The sequence below is a fragment of the Pleurodeles waltl genome, chromosome 4_1 (assembly GCF_031143425.1).
Source record: "Pleurodeles waltl isolate 20211129_DDA chromosome 4_1, aPleWal1.hap1.20221129, whole genome shotgun sequence".
Lineage (NCBI taxonomy): Eukaryota > Metazoa > Chordata > Amphibia > Caudata > Salamandridae > Pleurodeles > Pleurodeles waltl.
Genome location: NC_090442.1, coordinates 1,006,465,129 through 1,006,487,108, shown reverse-complemented (window position 1 = coordinate 1,006,487,108; position 21,980 = coordinate 1,006,465,129). Strand labels below are relative to the sequence as shown.

The 21,980-nt window shown below is 43.0% G+C and overlaps 1 protein-coding gene across 3 annotated transcripts in view; it reads right to left on the bottom strand.

Annotated features, from left to right (window-relative positions):
• The window catches only part of SRPK2 (SRSF protein kinase 2), a 516,420-nt gene that overhangs the window by 143,237 nt on the left and 351,203 nt on the right, over positions 1–21,980 (bottom strand). For all 3 annotated transcript variants that reach the window (XM_069229855.1, XM_069229857.1, XM_069229856.1), the window contains one exon: positions 2,103–2,190. In XM_069229855.1, coding sequence (XP_069085956.1) covers positions 2,103–2,190 — 88 coding nt within the window. The remainder of the gene's footprint in view (positions 1–2,102; positions 2,191–21,980) is intronic.

Below are 21,980 nucleotides of genomic sequence, written 5' to 3'. Positions count from 1 at the left end.
CTAGCAGAAGAACGCTGGTGTAGTATCTAAAAAATGACAGAGGTTGTTGGAGTGGGTACTGCCAGAGGGATGTTCAACTTGGTAGCACCGCAAATTAGTACCTCTTGAAAAGTGTGGACATCGTCTATGGGAGAAACTCTCGGAGACAGGGAGTCAGATAACGTCAAGAGAGTAATCTCTTATGGATGAGGAGGAGTGTCTATGGTGGGAACGAGACCTGCGATCTGAGTCATGCCGATGACGATGTCGAGATGAAGATGAGCGTCTCGAAGAATGTCGAGAATGCCTCGTGGATTCTGCAGGAGTCACTGGGGTGGACTCTGAAAGAGGTACCGGCGAAGGAGCTGTAGGTGCCAGAGGTGTCGGTGGTAGAGGAGATCGCTGAGGAGAAGGCTGAGGCGAAGGCGGTAAGAGAATGAGAGAAGCCGAGGATTCTGAGGTGGTATAGACCCTCCTTGGTCTCTGAGTGCCTTCTCGACGCCGACAAGTTTCTCGACGTCGAAGTACGACGCCGACGAGTACCTCTCGCCGTTGACCCCTCTCGCCGTTGAGAGCCCCTCGACGGCGATCTCCCTTGGCGTCGATGGGATGACGTCGTCGGGGACCTGTGACGCTTGTGAGCAGATCTGGAAGCTGCTCCAGAGGACACAGTGAGAGCCCTGGTAGAAAACTGACCTTCTCCTCGCTCTGTGGCAGATTGTCCTCTTCGTCTCCTGTCCTCCTTGGCCAGAAGGCGGATTCTCTCCCTGTCACGAAGGGTTCGCCTGGAGAAGGTTTTACAAATGTCACAGGCATCAGGCTTATGAGTTGACGGCAGGCAAATAATACAGACTTGATGTGGGTCTGTTTTGGCCTTTTTCCTGCCACAGCTAGGGCACTTATCAAAAAGAGAAGGCATTCTGGTGGCAAAAAGCCTCAAGTTTCTGTCAGAATTTGACAGGAAAAGCTAGGAAACGTTCACTCTAGATGCAAAACGTCAAGTCAAATTGAAATCCAAAGGATTTTTGTTGAATTTTAGTCAAAAAAAGCTATGAGAGGTGGAGCTCAATGCTTCAGGGTCCTGTCAGAAGGAGCCGGAAAAAAGAACTGAGGCAACTGCCTTTTGCTGTGCATGATGGGATACAGGAAGACTTTTGTTTCTTAAAGGCACAGCTCTATTTACATTCTGTATAATGGCAGCCTATGGGCTACACTGCCCTGCATTGTTTCATCCTCATTTGAAGTTGTAAATAAGGTTGGAAAACATGTTTTTTACTACAATTTTAGAATAAATAAATATGTTTTAAAGGTATATCTGTACTACAGTTTCCTTTCTTACCAACCAAAAGAATGAACAATTTGGCCTTTGTAGCTTTTCCTCTAGGCTGCACATTGATATTCTTAAGTGACTTTACAGGCCTTTTTTCAAGAAAGGCAAACATCTACACTTAAGAATACACTTCAGAACAGTGCTCCGGGATCCCCACAGGTGTGTGGAACTATTCAGTGCTTATGACTATACATGGAAATCCCCTACGAGAGAAATTAAAATAGTACCTAAATCACAGCGCAAGCAGACGGACACTCATGAAGATGAAGCAATCAGTGTTGGGTCCATGCTTCACACAAAAAAGGTGGAACTGAAGCCAGCATGCGCTGGCCAATTAGGAGTTAGCAAACAAGAGTAACAATGAAGCCAACGCATAGTAAGCTAAGCAATGGGCAGTCTCCAAGCCTCCTGTAGTATACAATATTTGCTGCAAGGGACAGCGCTTGCACGCTGTCTTATAAAAAAACGAAACAATTGTTTCCTTAATGCGAGCATTGGAACAATATCACTCAGTCAATCAAAAGGACGGTAAAGATGCTCCAGGGGAGGGAAAACAAAAGAAACAAAGGCACTGGATAAGAAGTAAGCAAACAAGAGTGTCAAAAAAGCAAATTAAATGTAAGAAATTTAGGGTGGGGAATATAAACCCACTCTAAGTTTTTTGTATGGTCCATAAAAGGCTGTTTGAAAAAAGGCAAGGTCTAAAAATGGTAACTCTTTTAGCAATTGTCTTACATATTGTGTACTTGTGTACTATAATGGACACAACTTACATTTATTTTACAATACTTACACATTTAAGTAACTTTATTTCATCCAAAGCCGTCTCTGTGTAATGCTGGGCACTTTTCACAACTTTCATAGCAACAAATCTTTTGCCCCTACAAAGAGAAAAAAACATTTAGAAAACTACAAAGTTTATATTTCTCTTTCTATAACCTTTCAAATGCAACAGGCATCATTTCTCTGTGCACAATAAAGTAGAAAAATGATCTTAAAGAAGATTAAAACTTAGTTCTGTCTCTTCCTCCATTACAATTTTTAGTTAAAGCCTGCACCACAAGTAGGGCTGAATTTTTTTTTTCAAAAAGAACAGTCCCTCTCTATACTGTGGCTACACAGCCCACCCCCACCCCTACAAATCTGTCACTAACCACCCTGATCTTTTTTTGCATTGTAAGGTTGTGGCAAGCCCTTGATTAACAACAGGATGGGTTTTATGAAACAGTGAGGGCAAGGGCTAAGACTACCATAGTCAGCATGAAGGTAATTCTTTCTTACTCTGCTGTGACTCTGCACCCTATTCCAACTTGGGTGAAAGCTGTTTCAATGGCCCTTAAGATGCTCGGGTAGCCCTTTACATGCTAGGGGAGGGACAGCATATGCCAACACCATGAGTCAAGCAACCTGGAGAATTCATTGGACTAAAGGTGCTTCTGTGCAAGAAAATGGATCTGCTGAGTAACTTACAAAGGACACGCAATGTGGTTTTAGGCAACAGGTCTGCAAATGTAATTAACTGGCACGTGCTTGTGGAAAGACAGAGGGCATTAGCTCTGGGAGGAGTGTGAAGTATCAGAGCAGGAAGGGCTCCTCTTGAGTCACATACTTTCCATATACATGAGATAATCCACTACGCAACAGCAGGCTGTTCTGCTTAAGGTGAGATTTACATTGATGAAACTTTAACCACGAAAATGCTGCTGACTAAGCAATGGGTCGCATATTGCAATGAACGCTTCACCCCTCTCAGTGCAATACAGAGTGTGTGGTGCTTTGCAAAATTGCTGTCTAGAATAGCCATCTTGTCCAGATAGAAATGGGCTACTCCTTAAAGAGTTATTCCAATTGTCAGAAGTGTGTTTATGGAATTATAAGGAAGGAGCAGGTCTAAAACACAACAGAGATGCAGCAAGTTCAGATGATGGAGCTAAATCCATGAATGAAACTGCTTTAAAGGATGCATTTGATCTTCCTTGTTTACCAATTTAATTACAGTCTCACAATCAGATTCAAGAGAAGCTTCTAAGTTTTTGTGAATTTACCCAGCTAACAGATGGAGGATGAGTGTAGCAGAGACCGGTCTGGGAAAAAGGAATGCCATTTTATACAAGTATGGTGGTAGAGTTAGAAGCTAGTTTGACTGCTTGCTAAAACAGCTATGAGAAATTCAGGCACAATTAAATTCTGCACAGTATTTGTTTCTTGTAGAATATCAGAACCCAGTATGGACTGGCTTATCATTTTCTTCCTCAGCAACATTTGACAGCCAACTTCTTTGACACTGAAGGGAACGCAGGACAAGCTACGCTTGTTTAAAGTATTAAGGCTTACTTAAACATTACATATCAAAACACCTAGGCATTAGATAAAAAGGTAGGCTGACAAGGTGATGTAGAGGACGAGGGAGGAGTGTCAGAGTATTCTAAACAGGAAAATGATCATGAGGAAAGACAGGATGCTATAACTGCACCAGCCCGTAAGGAGTTTAAAAGAACTTCTCAAAAGGAACCTGATAAGTACACAGAGGTTCCAAATGTGTGCCCAACTTCAGAATCACCTGTGTACTAACAGTCACAGCTGAACATGTACTAACAATTGCAACTGAATATGGTGAACTGGCTGTAGTACATCCTTCTGTACCAGTCAAGGCATAGGGGTGACCAGAGCCAGGGCTTCTCTTTCTTGTGACCCCCCCCCCCCCCCAGAAGAAAGATCATAAATGTAAGGGTCCAGTACCAACATTTTAAGTATTTAGCACCTTCCTCTCTCACATGAATAACTCCACCAAGTGGTTCCTGCAAGTGAAATCTATCACTTCCAGGCCTTAATGCTTGATTGAGCGAATGAGGGACCTAGAATTGGGTGATTACCATCAGTCCAGTACGAACAACAATGCTAAAAGCAGTACTATGCCAAGGCCTGAGGGCACTTACTTTAAATACTCCAGGCTGCGCCCTGTTACAAAGTTTACTTCTTGTGACTCCACATTTAATATCTACACGGACGTTAGTTGAGACATCAGGGACCGCGACTGGACTGCCTCACAGAAAAGATAGGAACTCACCACACTAAGTTTCTCTGAGGCGGCATCCAAACTTACTGTACATTGTCCAACTAGAAAAAATGCTTCACCAACCACATGGCTTGAAGCTGGCTGGCAATAGCATAGGAAGAAGAGAGAGATGGCCTTTGGGTCTGGTCTAGACCTTTCATTAACCCTCGTTGAAATGGAGTGTTCTTTTCTGTGGGTTAATGAAAATAAACAGACTTGCTCAACGAGCAGAGAGTATCAGAAACAAGCAGCAATATCTGTTGATAAGTTTGAAGAAAAAGAATACCCTTACAGGGGTTTTGAAAACGGTGATGATGAGAGCAGATAAGGTACTAGGACCAGACTTGCTGGTGAAAGAAATAAATAAAGAAAAGCACGAGTCACGAGTAGTACAACTAACCATAAAATACAGCCAAAGAATTGGTGAAATAAAGTGTTAAATAAATTTTAGATTTTAGAAAATGATGAAGATGTCTAGTATGTAAAAAGGAACAGCCTAATGACTACATATAGGGGCGCAACATCTGTGAGAGATGGACCAATACGAATCAAATTTGTGGACAAAAACAAAGAATAATTTCTGGCAGGATTGCAACGACGAGGCTTCTGCAGTGCAAAAAATGTACAGTGTGTAGACCTCTGAAGAAACAGCACACTGGCTAAGTATGGCAAAAAAAATTAAATAAAAAAAAATTGGTAAGTCAATTTGAAGTATCTGTATTAAAATGTATGTGTAACAAGCTACTTGTTGGAAGCACAAAATGTAAACTGAAAAACGCTGCAGAGCAACTGAGAGCGTTAAAGAACAAATGCTTCTCATGTCCAATATCAAGACATTAGATTGGAAAACAAAAGCGTGAATGATTCATTAAAATGTATGGGGATTGACATAGTTGAAAAAAATGTATCAAGGAAAAAGCAAACAGAATCACAAAAATTACTGTATTTGCATACTTACAGTCTAAAGGGAATGACCTGCATGCACATTTAGAACATTTATAAACAGTGATTCCCAACGTTACGACTTCTGTGGACCCAGACTTTATCATTACTGGAACCCGGGGACACCCACTCTATCATTATTGGAATCTGGGGATCGCCACACTGGTCATTACTAGAAGCCGGGGACCCAGGCCCAAAGATGGTCAATGATTTGAACCGCAAAAAGATACACAAAAAAATACAGATAAAAACATTCAACAAGCACAAACAAATGATAACATTTTATTTAATTTGCAAACATAAACGAAAATAAAAAATAATAGGAAGGCTGGTGCTTTTCTAAATTCAATTGAAGCCACACATCTACCATATTATATTATGTCTGAAGCACCTGCACTGCTCTCGCAAATCAATGTGAGAATACTGGTTTAATTTTTAGCTTCCAATTTAAAATTCCTTGATATCTACAGTAAGCTTCACAATTTTCAATTGTACATCTAACCACCTTATTTACATACACTTTATTAATCTGTTAATAATAATTATTTTTCTAAGCAGTCACAGAACCCCTGAGAAGGCTACACGAAACCCCCAGGGGACCCCAGAAAACAAGTTGGGAATCACTGCTTATGAACATTTCTAGTACATAATAAACAAATGAATGGTTCAGCAATGGGATTTCCTAGTCATACAAAAAATGTTGCAGTGGTACAAAATAGCACCCGCTGGAGGGAAGTATTATCAAATGTGCATTATTGGCAAATTGAACAGGTTTCCCTCTATATGCAATGATATATTGATTTAGAAGGATTCTTTTGATAAAAACTGGCTGTATCACACACGTTATTGTCTTAATGTACATTCAGACATTTTCCCGCTTTGCGAACCGCCAGGGGTCCCCAGAACACATGTTGGGAACCACTGCTTATGAACATTTCTAGTACATTATCAACAAATGAATGGGCTGGCAATGGGATTGCCTAGTCATACAGAAAATGTGGCAGTGGTACAAAATAACACCCGCTGGAGGGAAGTATTATCAAATGTGCATTATTGGCAAATTTAACAGGTTTCCCTCTATATGCAATGAAATATTGAGTTAGTAGGATTCTTTTGAAAAAAAAATGGCTTAGTGTCTTAATGTATATTCAGACATTTTCCCACTGGAGGGATGCTCATCTTAGTTGCATTACAAGTTAAAATGGCAAACTTCATGACCCATTTTCCTTGAAAAAGTTGCAATTTTAGAATACATAAAGAAAACAATAATTTTACTACTACATATATGTATAGCCCACACTTACTTACCTGGGGAATTAAGGTGGAATATGGAACTCACATGGACTGGTGAAGTTTTTAAAACAGAAAGGAACGAGGGACTCGTTATCCATGACTAGGTTATGCAAGATGACAAGCCCTTTAACCATTCTGTAACTAAAGGATCTAGTAGAACAAATTTCCGGTTGTGCATCTCAATTGATTTGTCATGAAAGTCAGAGTTTGTTTGAGAAAAATTAGCAGCAAGACTGATCTAATGCACGGGAAGTGGTTTGAATTAAGCTGACACAGGTGACTCAGTTGTTGGTATGGAACAGTCCCCCCCCACCCCCCCAACCTAACCTTAGCCTACCTAGCAGCCCGGACATGGAACACACTTCAGCTGAGGCCGACCATATCACTGAGGCAGTTCAGGAAGGACCTCAAGACCTGGCTCTTCAACTGAGCAGCACACCTTCTTTCAGAGCCTTGAGACTCTATGGATGATTAGCCGTGTTTTACAAACCCTTTATTGGTAAGGATTTGTAGCCAAATTGTACAGCCATGCTGTACAGTGACAAGGCTACTGAGCAGCGTGCTGACATAAAATTAGGGACAAAAGGCTAGGATTACAGCTCTGACTACTCCATCTCTGCCATAGCCAAACTTCTCTGATGGCTTGATGAAGTAAGGGCCCTCAGAACTGGCTATATTTATATGTTAGTGTGCCCAATTAGGATGGGTGGATATATAGCGTTTTTTTACTCTCCATCACCAGCAGGCAAACCCTGGTGTAAAGGACAGTAAAAAACAAATAATGCCCCCCTCACCAAAGGATATTACTCCTATGGCATGCGAGGCATTTTCTTTTTTCTTTAAAAAAAAAAAAATACTGCTTTGGGATTTGTTTTAAAACTTTTTTTCAAAAAAAGTTTTGTTCCTGTCAATGCTTGTCTTAGTTTGGTGCAGGGCTCTGTCAACATGACTGCAGTTCCTGGCAATGCGTTCATAATGACCGCCAGCTTGGCAGAAATTTCTAAATCTGGGGGACAGTACCTCTGTCAGGGTGACTGAGTAATTTACCACGTCTACCAGAGTATAAATCAGGGCCGGAGTTCTTTAAAATAGGGAATGACTACAACTACTAAAAAACAGCTTCTACAGATTTCAATTTAAAGAACTTTAAAGACAGTTTTTGCACAGCTATTTCAAGATGACAACCATTTTTCCAATTCATTCTGTGAAATGACAGTGAGCTTGTGAAATATTTTTTGTTCCATCTTTAGAAATTACCTCCTACCTGGCTGTTGCTCAAAGAACCGTATTCAGTTTGCTCACCAGGACATTTGCAATATATGCTTGTTTGAAGCCACTTACAAGCAGAGGTGTTATAATATTGAGCTTAGTGGGTTAATACCCCTGATTTCGGGGGGTGAGACTGGCAAGTCAGTTTTAATTCTTAGGGCAGCTTATTATTCTCTGAGACTGGATAAGTGAGTGAAAATCAGTTGGCAATATTACCACCTGTAAATTTCTCAGTCAGGAATGTGCACTATCCAAAATCTCATATGAACAATTATCATATGAAATGACTAAGCCACATTCATGCACAAACCCACAAGGCCTAAAGAACTGGCAAGAAATGTAGTTGCCTTGAAATAACTTTACAATAATTTGTGTTCATTCACAAAAAGGGTGAACCGTATTTCTTCAAGCTTCACAACATATAGAAAGTATGGCTGATGAGCAATACCCCGCAAAATTGTCAAACCAAAAGAAAGAGAAATGAAGGCTCTTAATAGCAGATGTAATAATAACTAGGTTACAGATTATGACCTCCACAGGAACCAATTCTATCAATATTTTCAGTTCTGACATGCGCTTCTGCCCTCTGTTTCTGGTTTGGATAAGTTTCCAAGTTCAGTCCACTGGAGGCATAGGTGTTACGTGGTGACCACATACGATTCAAACTTTCATACATCTATAAATCTCTTGTCACACATATCCCCAAAATTCCTTCCTTAGACTGCGCACAGCTTGGGCACACAACCTTGACAACCGATGGACGATGAGTCGCAAGAAGCCTTGGGATTCTCACTGGAGACTACTATTAAGGCTCAGATTTGCTTTATGCTGTTACAATACCTATGTCAGGTCTATCCTATGACGTCCACGTTGTGGAAAATGGATGTGATCACTTTACCACTGTCTGAATTCCTCTAATCATCAGAGAAACTTTCCCCATAAGGTTTGGGGCTGATGAGTCCTTAGCGGTTTTTGGCATGACTAAGGGGTGAGTGGGAGGGGGGGAATTTGCTGGGCTTGTCCCTCCCTAGTGATCCCAAATTAGCCCTTTTGCATGTGACTAACAACATCGAAGGCAGCAGGTGCAAAAGTCTTACTGTGGATTGGACTGGTGGGGGCCAAAGATGATTAAATTCTATTCTGAAGCCCATCACAAAACGTCAAACACATTAAAATATTGTTGCTTTCTGATGGCCATCTCAGCCTTAGGTTGGTCTTCCCCCAAACCTTTTGCCTTCATTCCTCATGTTTTGAAACTTTGTTTTTCTTGGCCTTATGACACTGTGCTCTTTACCGCTGCTAACCAGGGTTAATCCCTTCGCTGCCATGCCTTTTCCCCCTCAGATGCCAAGCCTTTTTTTGGCTATTTGGGGCAGTTCGCGCTTAGGCCCTCATAGCATTTTGTCCACATAAGTTACCCACACCAAATTTGCGTCCTTTTTTCCCCAACATCCTAGGGATTCTAGAGGTACCCAGACCTTGTGGGTTCCCCTGAAGGAGACCAAGAAATTAGCCAAAATACAGCAAAAATGTTGTTTTGTTTAAAAAACAAAATGGGGAAAAAGGGAAAAAAGGGCTGCAGAAGGCGGCTTGTGGTTTTTCCCCTGAAAATGGAATCAACAAAGGGGTGCTAAAATCACCATCTTCCCAGCTTTCAGGAACTGACAGACTTGAATCAGAAAACCCCATTTTTCAAAACAATTTTGGCATTTTACTGGGACATACCCCATTTTTACTATTTTTTGTGCTTTCAGCCTCCTTCCACTTAGTGACAGAAATGGGTGTGAAACCAAAGCTGGATCCCAGAAAGCTAAACATTTCTGAAAAGTAGACAAGATTCAGAAGTCAGCAAGGGGTCATTTGTGTGAATCCTACAAGGGTTTCCTACAGAAAATATCAGCTGAAATAAAACAAGTATTGAAATTGATGTGAAAAAATAAAAAAATTTCTCAATGTTTTACTCTGTACCTTTTTCCTGCAATGTCAGATTTTTAAAAGCAATATACCGTTACGTCTGCTGGACTCTCCTGGTTCCGGGGACATATGGGGCTTGTAGGGTCATCAAGAACCCTAGGTACCCAGATCCAAAAAATGAGCTGCACCTTGCAATTGGTTTTCATTCTATACCAGGTATACAGCAATTCATTTGCTGAAATATAAAGAATGAAAAATAGGTATCAAGAAAACCTCTGTATTTCCAAAATGGGCACAAGATAAGGTGTTGAGAAGCAGTGGTTATTTGCACATCTCTGAATTCCAGGGTGCCCATACTAGCATGTGAATTACAGGGAATTTCTAATTTACACGTCTTTTTTACAGACTGTCTTACATTTGGAAGGAAAAAATGAAGAGCAAGACAAGGAGCAATAACACTTGTTTTGCTATTCTGTGTTCCCCCAAGTTTACCACTAAAAATGGTACCTCACTTGCGTGGGTAGGCCTGATGCTCACAACAGGAAATGCAACATGGACACATCACATTTTTACATTTAAATCTGATGTGTTTTTTGCAAAGTGCCTAGCTGTGGATTTTGGCCTCTAGCTCAGTCTGCACCTAGGGAAACCTAGCAAACCTGCACGTTTTTCAAAACTAGACACCTAGGGGAATCCAAGATGGGGTGACTTGTGGGGCTCTCACCAGGTTTTGTTACCCAGAATCCTTTGCAAACCTCAACATTTGGCTAAAAAACACTTTCGGCTCAAATTTCGGTGACAGAAAGTTCTGGAATCTGAGAGGAGCCACAGATTTCCTTCCACCCAGTATTCCCCCAAGTCTCCCGATAAAAATGATACCTCACTTGTGTGGATAGGCCTAGTGCCCGCAGCAGGAACTGCCCCAAAACACCTGCGTTTTTGGTCCTGGGCTCAGCAGCCCTCTAGGGAAACCTACCAAACCCAGACATTTCTGAAAACTAGACACCCGAGAAAGTCCAGGGAGGTGTGACCTACGTGGATCACTCGATTTCTTAGCCAGAATCCTCAGCTAACCTCAAATTTAGCTAAAAAATAATTTTTTCCCACATTTCTGTGTGGGATCACCACACTGGGACAAATTTCCTACCACCCAACGTTCCCCTCAGACTCCCAGTAAAAATGATACCTCACTTGTGTGGGTGGGCCAAGTGCCTGTGACAGGGAAGAGCCAAAAACATGTCAAAATTGAGGGGGAACCAAAGCGGGTCCAAAAGGGCAGTTTGAAAAAAATATATATTTTTAGGCTGACAAGTGCAGCAGAATTTTTATCGGTATAGATGGTACAATGTTGGGTGGTAGGAATTTTGTGGATTCCTGCAGATTCCGGAAGGTTCCATCACAAAAATTTGGGAAAAATGTCTGATTTCCAGCAAAGTTGGAGGTTTGCAGGGCATTGTGGTTAATAAAATGGTGCGGGTGCATGTGAAGCACATCACCCTGGAATCAACCAGATGTTTAGTTTTCAGATGTGTCTGGGTCTTGTGGATTTTTCTACATCGCAGTGTCCCAAAGTAAAAAAAGTGCAGTCCTCACCATTCCAAGTAGGACGATTTTGAGAGTTACCAAGCTGTCATGGCCCAAATGTAAAAACAAAACCCAAAATAATCAAATGTCTTCTTGCTTGCCGTGGGATAAGATGTTTTAATGTGCGGGGAGAGCTGAAAGACTGTTACCCCCTTCAGTTGGGGTGGGGGCATAACCAGGCCCATACTTGTTGGTAGCCACAACCCCAGTATTTTTGTAATTTCTTTTTTTTATTCCATGCCATCTAGTAGACTTTCTGCAACCCCCACACGGGGTGTGGACCGGAGGTAATTGCCCCATCGGCCCAGTGGTGGGCAGAACAACATTGGCGCATTTATTTGGGTATTTAATACCCCCACCCTCTTATTTTGAAAAAAATTCTTCCCTGGTCTCTGGTGGGCTTTCTGTAAAGTATTAAGGCTTACTTAAACATTACATATCAAAACACCTAGGCATTAGATAAAAAGATAGGCTGACAAGGTGATGTAGAAGACGAGGGAGGAGTGTCAGAGTATTCTAAACAGGAAAATGATCATGAGGAAAGACAGGATGCTATAACTGCACCAGCCCGTAAGGAGTTCAAAAGAACTTCTCAAAAGGAACCGGATAAGCACACAGAGGTTCCAAATTTGTGCCCAACTTCAGAATCACCTGTGTACTAACAGTCACAGCTGAACATGTACTAACAATTGCAACTGAATATGGTGAACTGACTGTAGTACATCCTTCTGTACCAGTCAAGGCATAGGGGTGACCAGGCCAGGGCTTCTCTTTCTTGTGACCCCCCCCCCCCGAAGAAAGATCATAAACGTAAGGGTCCGGTACCAACACTAAGTATTTAGCACCTTCCTCTCTCACATGAATAACTCCACCAAGTGGTTCCTGCAAGTGTAATCTATCACTTCCAGGCCTTAATGCTTGATTGAGCGAATGAGGGACCTAGAATTGGGTGATTACCATCAGTCCAGTAAGAATAACAATGCTAAAAGCAGTACTATGCCAAGGCCTGAGGGCACTTACTTTAAATACTCCAGGCTGCGCCCTGTCACAAAGTTTACTTCTTGCGGCTCCACATTTAATATCTACACGGACTTTGAGTCATCAGAAAGATTTTCACTACAATTGAAAAGTTATTTATAGGTGTTGTAGCATGCAACACAATATAATTAACTTTTCTTAATCTGTCTTTTTGATTAAACAAATATATAATTTATATTCTACAAAGGTATGCAGCACTGCAAACTTTGTGTAGAGTTACCCATTGTTACCCATTGTATCAACACCAGAAGGCTGGCAGTCTGAGATGCCTGCACTCTAAATCAAACTCATGTTGTAGGCACTTTAAGGCTCTGCAGAAGGCACATATGCTTATCTAGTCACAGAGGTATATTCTTGAGAGTTTTCCAATGATATTTAAGTACCTCATTTTACCTCTTATCTCAGGATTCCTTATTCAATTTCTCCACTTACGTAGTGGCATTTCACACTGTGAGAAGTTTGATGATACTAAGAAAATAATACAAATGGATTCATATAGGGGAGCTTTCACTGCCATTCACTGAACTTACCAGCCCACACTTAACTACAACACGCTCTTTGGGTGGGACATCATCCCTTAGTGTGCATTGGTCCAGGAAGGGCTACTGGTGCTATAAAATTGCCTCCAGCTTCCCGCTGCGTGGGAAGCTTTCACTGGCATTCATTGACCTTACTGGCCGCTGCACTGGGCGCTTTCACTGCCATTCACTGAACTTGCCAGCCCGCACTTTGAACTACAACAAGCATTGGGGTGGGACATCATACCCCAGGGTGCATCAGTCCAGGAGAGGCTTCTGGCGCAATAAATTGGCCTCCAGCTCTCTGCTGCGCAGGATGTGCCTCGGCAGTGGCCCCCGTCATAACCAGTTAGAGGCTGGGCTGGGCCCACTCTTTTGAGTGGTTCAGCCTTTGGATATTAGAAAGGTATGAATTGCACTTGGTTTGAACTTTGGGGTTTGAGACTAATATTTGACGTTTATCTTATATTTTGTATCTGGGGTCAAATAGGGAAACAAAAGGCCTATTTGGGAGCTATTTCGAGCACCTGGGTTCAAACACATTCTACTATAGACAATTTTTTGGTGCAAGCAGTTGATCTGGTCTTGCATGAAATCTAATTGGCAGAGCAACGACTTTCAGTCCTTGCCTTGAGTATTGGTAATAATGCTCCTAATGGTGTTTCTTCTCCCCTCCTCGAGCCCGTGGTAAAAGATGGAAAAAATTGCAAACGTAACAGTAGACTAAACCCAAGCAGAATTTGATGGCATATGGGATTGATAATACAGATGTCCCGTGTGCCCCAAGTGTAGATCTGTGGGATAGGTTGTGCTTTGGTTTTAGTGCAAAGCTGCAACCCGTCTACGACCAGTTATCCAGCACTGAATCTCAGGTGAGTGTACTGATGGCACCTGGTCGTGTTGGCAACTACTTGTTACAAAACACTTTAGAAGTTAATTCTTTGTCCACTATTGTATGTTCACAATCACCCATCTCAATACCTTTGATTGCTAATTCACACTCTATTACTCCACCAGCAGGCTCAAGACCTCCATTAAATTCCAGGGGGTACCGAGTCAGGAGGGTGTGTGAATCCAGTGCTGACTTCAGCTGTGGTTCCAAGAACGGATGTAAACCTTGTGGCCGAGGATCTGGGAGTCTGGTGCCTGTAACTAGGCAGCCTAAAGCTCACTTCCGCAACGTCCCTGTCATTGATCTCCCCCGCATCTAGCCCATATGTAATTGTTTTATCTACTTTGAACTGCCTACAGACAGGAGTGATTGAATCAGCATGGGCCCTAAAAAATAAGGTCACTTACTGGCTAAAAAAACAATGTAGGTGGTAAATGGGATTTCTATAATGAGATCATTTCTGCCCAGATGTGGGAGGTCTAGTACATTTGAGGAGACAGTCTCTAGAAAGGTATTGTGGTATTAATGTCTGTAATCCTGCGGCAGCAGGGGAAGCATCTTTGGCTAGAGCTGGCATGGTCAAATTAAGTTTAATTAGAATTTTGCCACTAGAATTCTTCTATAGGAATTCAACTCAGCCAATCACCAGAAGCAGCAGGGTTTGGCCTCCAGACCAGTTTCTGGCTAGGTGACAAGCACAGTGTGATCCTCCTCTTTATAATAGGTTCCAGACTCTCCCAGGTCTGGACAAGTGCTTGACATGCTAGACAGGAAAATGCATTTGTGGGTGTGGCACTTGGCAGGGGGATGGAGACTTATGAGCCTGGAAGAATATCTGTGGGCGGGTCTACCATCCCCCACCCATCCCCTGACCCTTAGCTATTTGTGCCCCCCCTCCCCCTTCCAAGCCTAATTCTCAAGAATTGGATAGCTCTGTAGCATCAGGACAGAGATGTGGTAGGAGGAGGACTGATTGCCAGGGTGATCCTGAAATGCCACAAGAAAATAACTGGGAGAGTCAACTATGTTGTGTGTTAGAGAATGTGTTGATTCTGTGCGTGTTGGTTTTTATGCCTTTATCTGCCTGGAAAAACACTAGGGGTGGGGATAGTTTATTAACCCCCTTTGATGTTAAAGTTATGGATATGGCCATGATGGGGACCCATAGCAGCCTAATTAATAGGTTGCTGTCTTGCAAAGTAGCTGTCATCGAAGATGTCTTGCCCTGAGTGGTGCGCATTTGTCGACCCACGATATTTGCATATTTCAAGAACCATTGTCAACATCACCAATGTTCCGTCTTGATTACGTAACATTTAGTAAGAAAGCCATACTAAATAGTAGGGGGAGTTATTATTTGGGCTAAAGCCACATTGAGGTGTAGTATTAAAGAAATAGTGTTGGACTCCCTGGATCTAGTGTGCATTTTATTAACCTCGCCAACTACGGCTACATGTTGCAGTTATAACATCTACAGTTGGCCTACAGTGAATAAAACAGAGTCAACTGTGTTGCAAATGCTGTCTGCCCATATATCTGAGCTCCCGAGGGATGTTATATAAATAGTGGGGGCGATTTTAACTGTCAATTTGAACCCTTGGACACCCACATTGAGTTTTATTCAAATGAGGAAGATCTACAATGGGATATCCCCTCTGTAAAAAAAAAAAAAAAAAAAAAAAAATACCAAATCCTTTGTATTAAATGCAGGGCTAAGAACATATAATGGCAGGACTAGATTGGACAAAGACAGCAAGCATGCATATAATAGAGCACACCACACATATCTGATTGATTACTTTTTACTTGATGTCTGGCTGTGAACAAGATTTACTAATATGATATTTTGAACTCACCAGGATAGTGACCATAAAGTGTTGGCCTTAATACTAAGGAATTTATTTGGAGTTGCACAGGCAGATGAAAATGAACCCTTTGCTAGTAGATTAGTGGTGGCCTCAAATAGACGAAGGGTTAAATGGAGCATGCTGTCATCCTCAAAAGAATTAACTGGTAATATTTATAAGGTGGTCTCAGAGGTGATGAGGGAAATGTTACTTTTGTTGGATATGCCTATGAATCACAGTCCAGCTTTAAGTCAGCTGAGCAAAATACATACAGAAATGTTTCTCAAGAAATGGTCTTTTAGAGGTTGGTGGTTCCTCTAGAAGGCACCGTACTCCAACATGGTATAATGTGCAATGTAGTGTGGAGAAGTGTGGCACAATGGTTAGAGCGGCAGACCCTGATGCAGAGATCTGGCCCATGACCAGGGTTCAATTCCCGCCTCGGCGGGTCTTGGGCTCAATTCCCTTGGACCAGATAATTCTCGCCTCAGTGCCTAATCTAACTAATGGGTCCTGCTCTGTAACTCTGGGCAATAGCTTGCTTAATCTCCACAACGGCCCTAACAGCGCTTGGATGCCTGGCTTCACCCTGGGGGTGCCCAGAAGTGGGCGCCTCACAGGGAAAAGCCAGGAGGGGTTCCACAGCGGTATGCGTACAGCGCCTTGAGACCCTAACGGGTGAGTAGTGCGCTATACAAGTGCGAAGTTTAATGTGCTTCATGGGTGTCTAAGAGGTGCAATTAAAACATGCAACTTGTCCTTAATTCAAGAAACTAGAAGAGTATATACAGAGACTATAACGGGAAGCTAAAAGAGAATGGGAGATTAAGAGATGGGAGGGACTTCTTGTAGCACTTTAGAGTAAAGATTTCTCTAGCTTTTGAAATATTGGAACTACTGGCTCCAGTGAAGGGTTCATTCTGGTGGAAAACAATATTGCCATGGCAGATTGGATTGTTCACTTTTCTAGTTTATATTCATCAGGTGAATGCTTAAATCAAGCAAACTGCACTCTGTTGAAACCACTATAATTAGCTGTGGTGTAGTCTACCCCATTTGGGGTTCCTGTTCATTAGTATGTGGTCCCCAAGAGAACATTAATTTCACTTTTAAAAAGGTAAAACTGGCCATTTTTAAAATTGTGAGCCATCAAGCACTTGGCCTAGATAAAATCACAGGATATTTGTTTTTAGATCAGGTTGATATAAGGGTTCCCTATTTTACAGTTGTATTTAATGCTATTCTCAATGGGGCCCTTATTTCACCAACTTGGACAGGTGCTGAGACTGTACCTGTATACAAGAAGGGCTCTAGAGATAATCCATCGAACTATAGGCTGATTAGTTTAATAGATAGCACTCAGAAACTTTTTGCTGGGGTTATTTTGAATAGACTACAGTAATGAATGAACGCTTTTGATATATTGACTTCAGTACAAGCAGGCTTTAGGGAGCAAATCAGTACATTGGACCAGGTCTTTCATTTTTTATTATGATATCGGAAATTCGTACAGCTGGAGGTGGGTGATTATATGTAGTATTTGTTGATCTTTGGCTAGCTTTTGACCTAGTCCCAAGTCCCAAGTTGTGGCGGACCCCAGATGATATGGGAGTTCCACTTTATTTTATATTACAGTCTGTTGTAGATGCTAATTACCTCACAATATCATCCGGTCTCTCCAGTTTTGCAGGTTTGTAATCACCAGCTGTTAGGAGGTACCCTCTATGGAGCTGAGCTATGGGGGTACACCATCCCTGATTAAAACTGAGACTCGTTTTACGTGACAAATGGTGTGTCTACCATAAAGTACACCATTGCTCTCCTTACACATGGATTTAGAGCTTAAATCAGTCCTTGATAAAGCACGGTTACGCCCAGTTTTGCTTTGGTGGAGGATATGAGCAACCCCAGAACTGAGCTCCTATAAAGAGCAGGGTTAGATTGAGGTTTTGCGCCTGCCTGGGGTGGGTAAGATTCATTGGATTAAGTATGTGCATGTGACTCCGTTAGCTATTGGCCTTGAGCTTCTCTGAACTATGCCAGAGGAGGAAAGTGCAATTTCTAAAGGGCAATTAAAAGGTGCATATTGGTTGCATCAAATGGGATTACTGTGTCGACGGTCCATTATGTGCTCTGTGACACAGGCGTTTCTCTTAAAAGAAAGATGTTTTCAAATTGGAGTTGTTTGTGGATGAAACTGAGCCAAATGTGAAAAGGAAGTTCTTTCTCCAATTTAGGTATGGTACTTTCCCCCTCAGTTTGCACACTGTAGGGTGGGTTAAGTTGGGGAATCCTAGTACCAGAGAACTGAACAGCATGTTTTATTCTCATGTCCTATGTATCTTAGCCCGAGAAGGAAGAGGATTTCTCCCTTCTGTCGTTCTCTTGAAATAAAGGAATATGGAGAACTATATAGAATTATTCAGGCAGACACTACACAAATTGTTGTTTTTGCCATTTCAAAGTACTTTATGTCGATCTGGAGGATAAGGATGAGAGTGACTGAATGAACTTTTTTTTTATATTTATTATGTAACGGCCTTTTTAAATTGGTGCAAATTTAGTCTTATTGATACTGTGATCTTATTTTCATCAGTTTTATCACTACTTGTTATTAGGATTTTATCTTTACATGATTGTATTATTTATTAATTAATATATGTATGTTTTAATGAATGGCGATTTTGCCAAATCAAGAATAAAGTAAAGATTCCAATAGTAATGGTTTCATGTACCCTGCAGCTCTACTTTCATAAGCATTTTCCTTATAAGGCAAAATCCCTCAGTCATGCCACTGTCTAAATTGCCCTGTTTTGGGGATTCATTGCTGGGCTTTTACTGCAGTGGGCGTGTTGCAGGGTACCCCTGCTGCGTATTTGTTATTAGGGTGGGCTTTAACAACAGCAGCTTTTGCCTGTGCTGTCCATTTGACACATTGTACTCTTAGTTGATAAAGAGTTAAGCAGGGTGGTGAAGGTGGCATCTGAGTTGATGGTAAAAAAAAACAACAGGTAAGTAAGACTGGCTGAAAGGAACACCTTAAAGTGTCGGATCTGCAAGTCAGGCTATCAGTCCAGCAGCCCAGCTCAGCCCAGCGCACAGAAACTGACCGGGGGGCTAAAGTCCAATTAGCCCATTGGGCGTTGCACGTCAGAGGAAGAGGACAGGTGATAGAGGATGGGGCAAGGACATGAAAAACAAAAGGTGGGCGAAAGGAGACTGGTAAGGAAACACTGAGGGCTTAGAAGTACACGAGGGCGACAGAGAGGGAACTACAAATACACTAAGGTGACAGATGGAATGCTTGAATTAATCTCAGTCACTGGCAATTGCTCAGGGCCACATCCCATTCCATAGTTTATGGCCCACCATGCCACCTCACTTTAGACCCAGCCATATGCAAATCAGCACTGACCTGATCCTCATGGGAACAGTCCAGCCCGAACTGCCAAGCCAGGTCCTCCTCCTTGTACTGGAATGCAAGCAACCTAGAACTGGTTGAATCCTGATAAAGGCTCATTCCAGCTTGATTCCCATGGCACAGTAAGCACAGGACCCACATCTGGGGATATTAGGCACACTGAGGGCATCAACTGCAAGGCGATGGATGGACCACTTGAATTAATCTCGGCCACTAGCAATCGCTCGGGCCGCATCCCATGCCATTGCTTTTCACCCACCATGTCACCTCAGTTTGGACCCAGAAGAACAAGACACTTAGCTTTGGTAACAAATTATCTGGTAGAGACATTCTAGTTGCATATTCCTTACCTTAGAATTTCCCCTGGGCGTCAGACTGAATCCGGAGATTTTTCTTCAAGCAGTCCCCTGGCACGTCGCCAGGTAGTGTCTGTCGACTCCACGTCAGTCTGCTTCGTGGTCGCTGTGATGACGTCGCAGTTGACTATAGGTGCCACCCTGGCGTGCTGACGTCAGTTTCTTTTCACAACTTTCCACGCCAGAAGCGCATAGCCATGAAGAACACTGAGATTGGTGCGGTAGAGACTAGGGCCCTGAAAGGGAAGTCCCTGTCTCTACAAATCAGTTCGCAGAGTGGGAAGGATGGGTGGGTCAGTAAGAAATGTGAAACTAGAATATGTCTCTACCAGATAATTTGTTACCAAAGGTAAGTAATTGTTCATCTGATAGAGACTTCTAGTTGCACATTCCTTACCTCAGAATAGATAGCAAAGCGTTACCATACCCGAAGGTGAATCTGCAAACCAAGATCATACTAAGAAGTCCTGCAGGACTGAATGGGCTAAGTAGCCATCTCTGTGGACCTGACGGTCCAGGCAGTATTGTTTAGTGAACGTGTGCAGGGAAGCCCATGTTGCGGTATGCCAGATTTCCAGGACTGGAACTCTGTGTGCTAATGCAGTGGTTGCGCCAGTTGCTCTGGCAGAGTGAGCACACAAACCATAAAGGGGTTGCTTCTTAGCCCAAGCATAGCACATTTTGATGCAGAGAACAACCCATCTAGAGATGGTCCTTTTCTGCACCGCCTGTCCTTTCATCGCATCCACGATTAAGGTAATATGCCAACCCTCTTTTTGGATCCCAACAGTGGAGTCTCTCCTCTTCACGAGAAGGATGTAGGGGGTACGTAAAAAGTAGGCAAGGTGATGGACTGGCATACATGAAAGGGTGTGACCACTTTAGGTTAGAAAGAGGCTTTGGTTTGAAGCACCACTTTGTCAGGATGGACAGAGATGAAGGATGGCTTCTGAGAAAGCTTGCAGCTCACTCACTCTACATGCTGAAGTTATGGCTACAAGAAAGGCTGTTTTTAAAGCTGCAGAGGACAATTATGAAGGGGCTCAAAAGGAGCACACATGAGGAAAGCAAGTACTAGGTTCAAATCAGACTGGGGCATTATGAACAGGGTAGGCGGAAACATGTGGGTAAGACCCTTGAGGAATCTCCCAGCAAGGTGAGACTTAAAAAAGGAGGGTTGATCTGGTATTCTGAGGAAAGCATAGATGGCAGAAGGTAACCTTTAAGGGTGCCCAAAGCAAAGCCCTGCTGGGCAAGAGAGAGTACAAACAAATGAACCTCAGACAGGGGTGCAGAAAGGAGATCAGACTTGTTGGTACACCATGCCACAAATTCGTTCCAACAACAGGCATATACCTGGCTGCCAAGATGACATAGACTTTGGGCGGAAGGTCGAAAGCAGTCAACTGCTACCCCTCAATCTCAATGCAAGAAGGTTTGAAATTGGATAGGTTCGGTTGGAGAATCGTTCTCTGCTGCTACGACAGAAGATCCTCCTAAAAAGGCAGTAGGAGTGGAGGATCAATGGCAATGCTCAGCTCGTGATACCATACTTTGTGACACGTCTGGATGGAGCCACAAGATTTACTTGAGCCCGGTTGTTCTTGAGAACTCTGGGAACAAGTGGTATTGGCAGAAAGGCGTATAGGAGGCCTCAATTCCACTTGAGACTAAAATCATCACCGAACAGATGCTGAGTTGGAAACTCCAGCGGGCAAAACATCTGACATTGAACGTTCTCAGCGGAGGCGAACAGATCGAGCCAAGGCTCTCACCACTGCTGAAAGAGACCTTGTGCCACCTCTGTATGTAGACACCATTCGTGATCGACCATGCACTGATGGCCCGTTCATCTGATCCGGCATTCACGGAGCCAACCAGATGTTGAACCACCATGGATATGCCCTGATGTTCCAGCCACAGCCAGAAGTGCAAAGGGAAAAGGGTCCACGACTCCACCCAACCCTGCTTGTTGCAGTACCACATGGCGGTGTTGTTGTCTGTGAAAACCTGCACCGCTTTTCCTTTGAACGAGGGAAGGAATGCTTTCAATGGAAACCTGAATGCCCTGAGCTCCAGAAGACAGATGTGGAAGCCAACTCTGCCAGAGACCAGGTGCCTCTGATCTCCTCCTCCCCATGTGGCCTCCCCATCCCAGGAATGACACATCTGTCACTACTGTCAGATATGGTTGGGGAAGGGAGAGGGATCTGCCTTTGAGCCAATCATGGTTCGAAAGCCACCACTGTAGATCATGCGCAGTTCCCTCCAAGATCTGTACCATGTTGGAGAGACTCCCCTGATGCTGCCCCCACTGGAACTTCAGGTCCCACTGCAGAGCCTGCATATGCCGTCTGGCATGTGTGACCAGCAGGATGTAGGAGGCCATGAGGGCAGCAGCCTCAGAGTCATTCTCACAAAACCCAGGACAGAGACTGAAACAATGGTATCTTAACCTGAATAAACTGGATTCGCCGCTTGGGAAGATAGGCCCGAAACGGCACTGTGTCCAGAACAACCCTGCTGAAAGGGAGCATCTAAG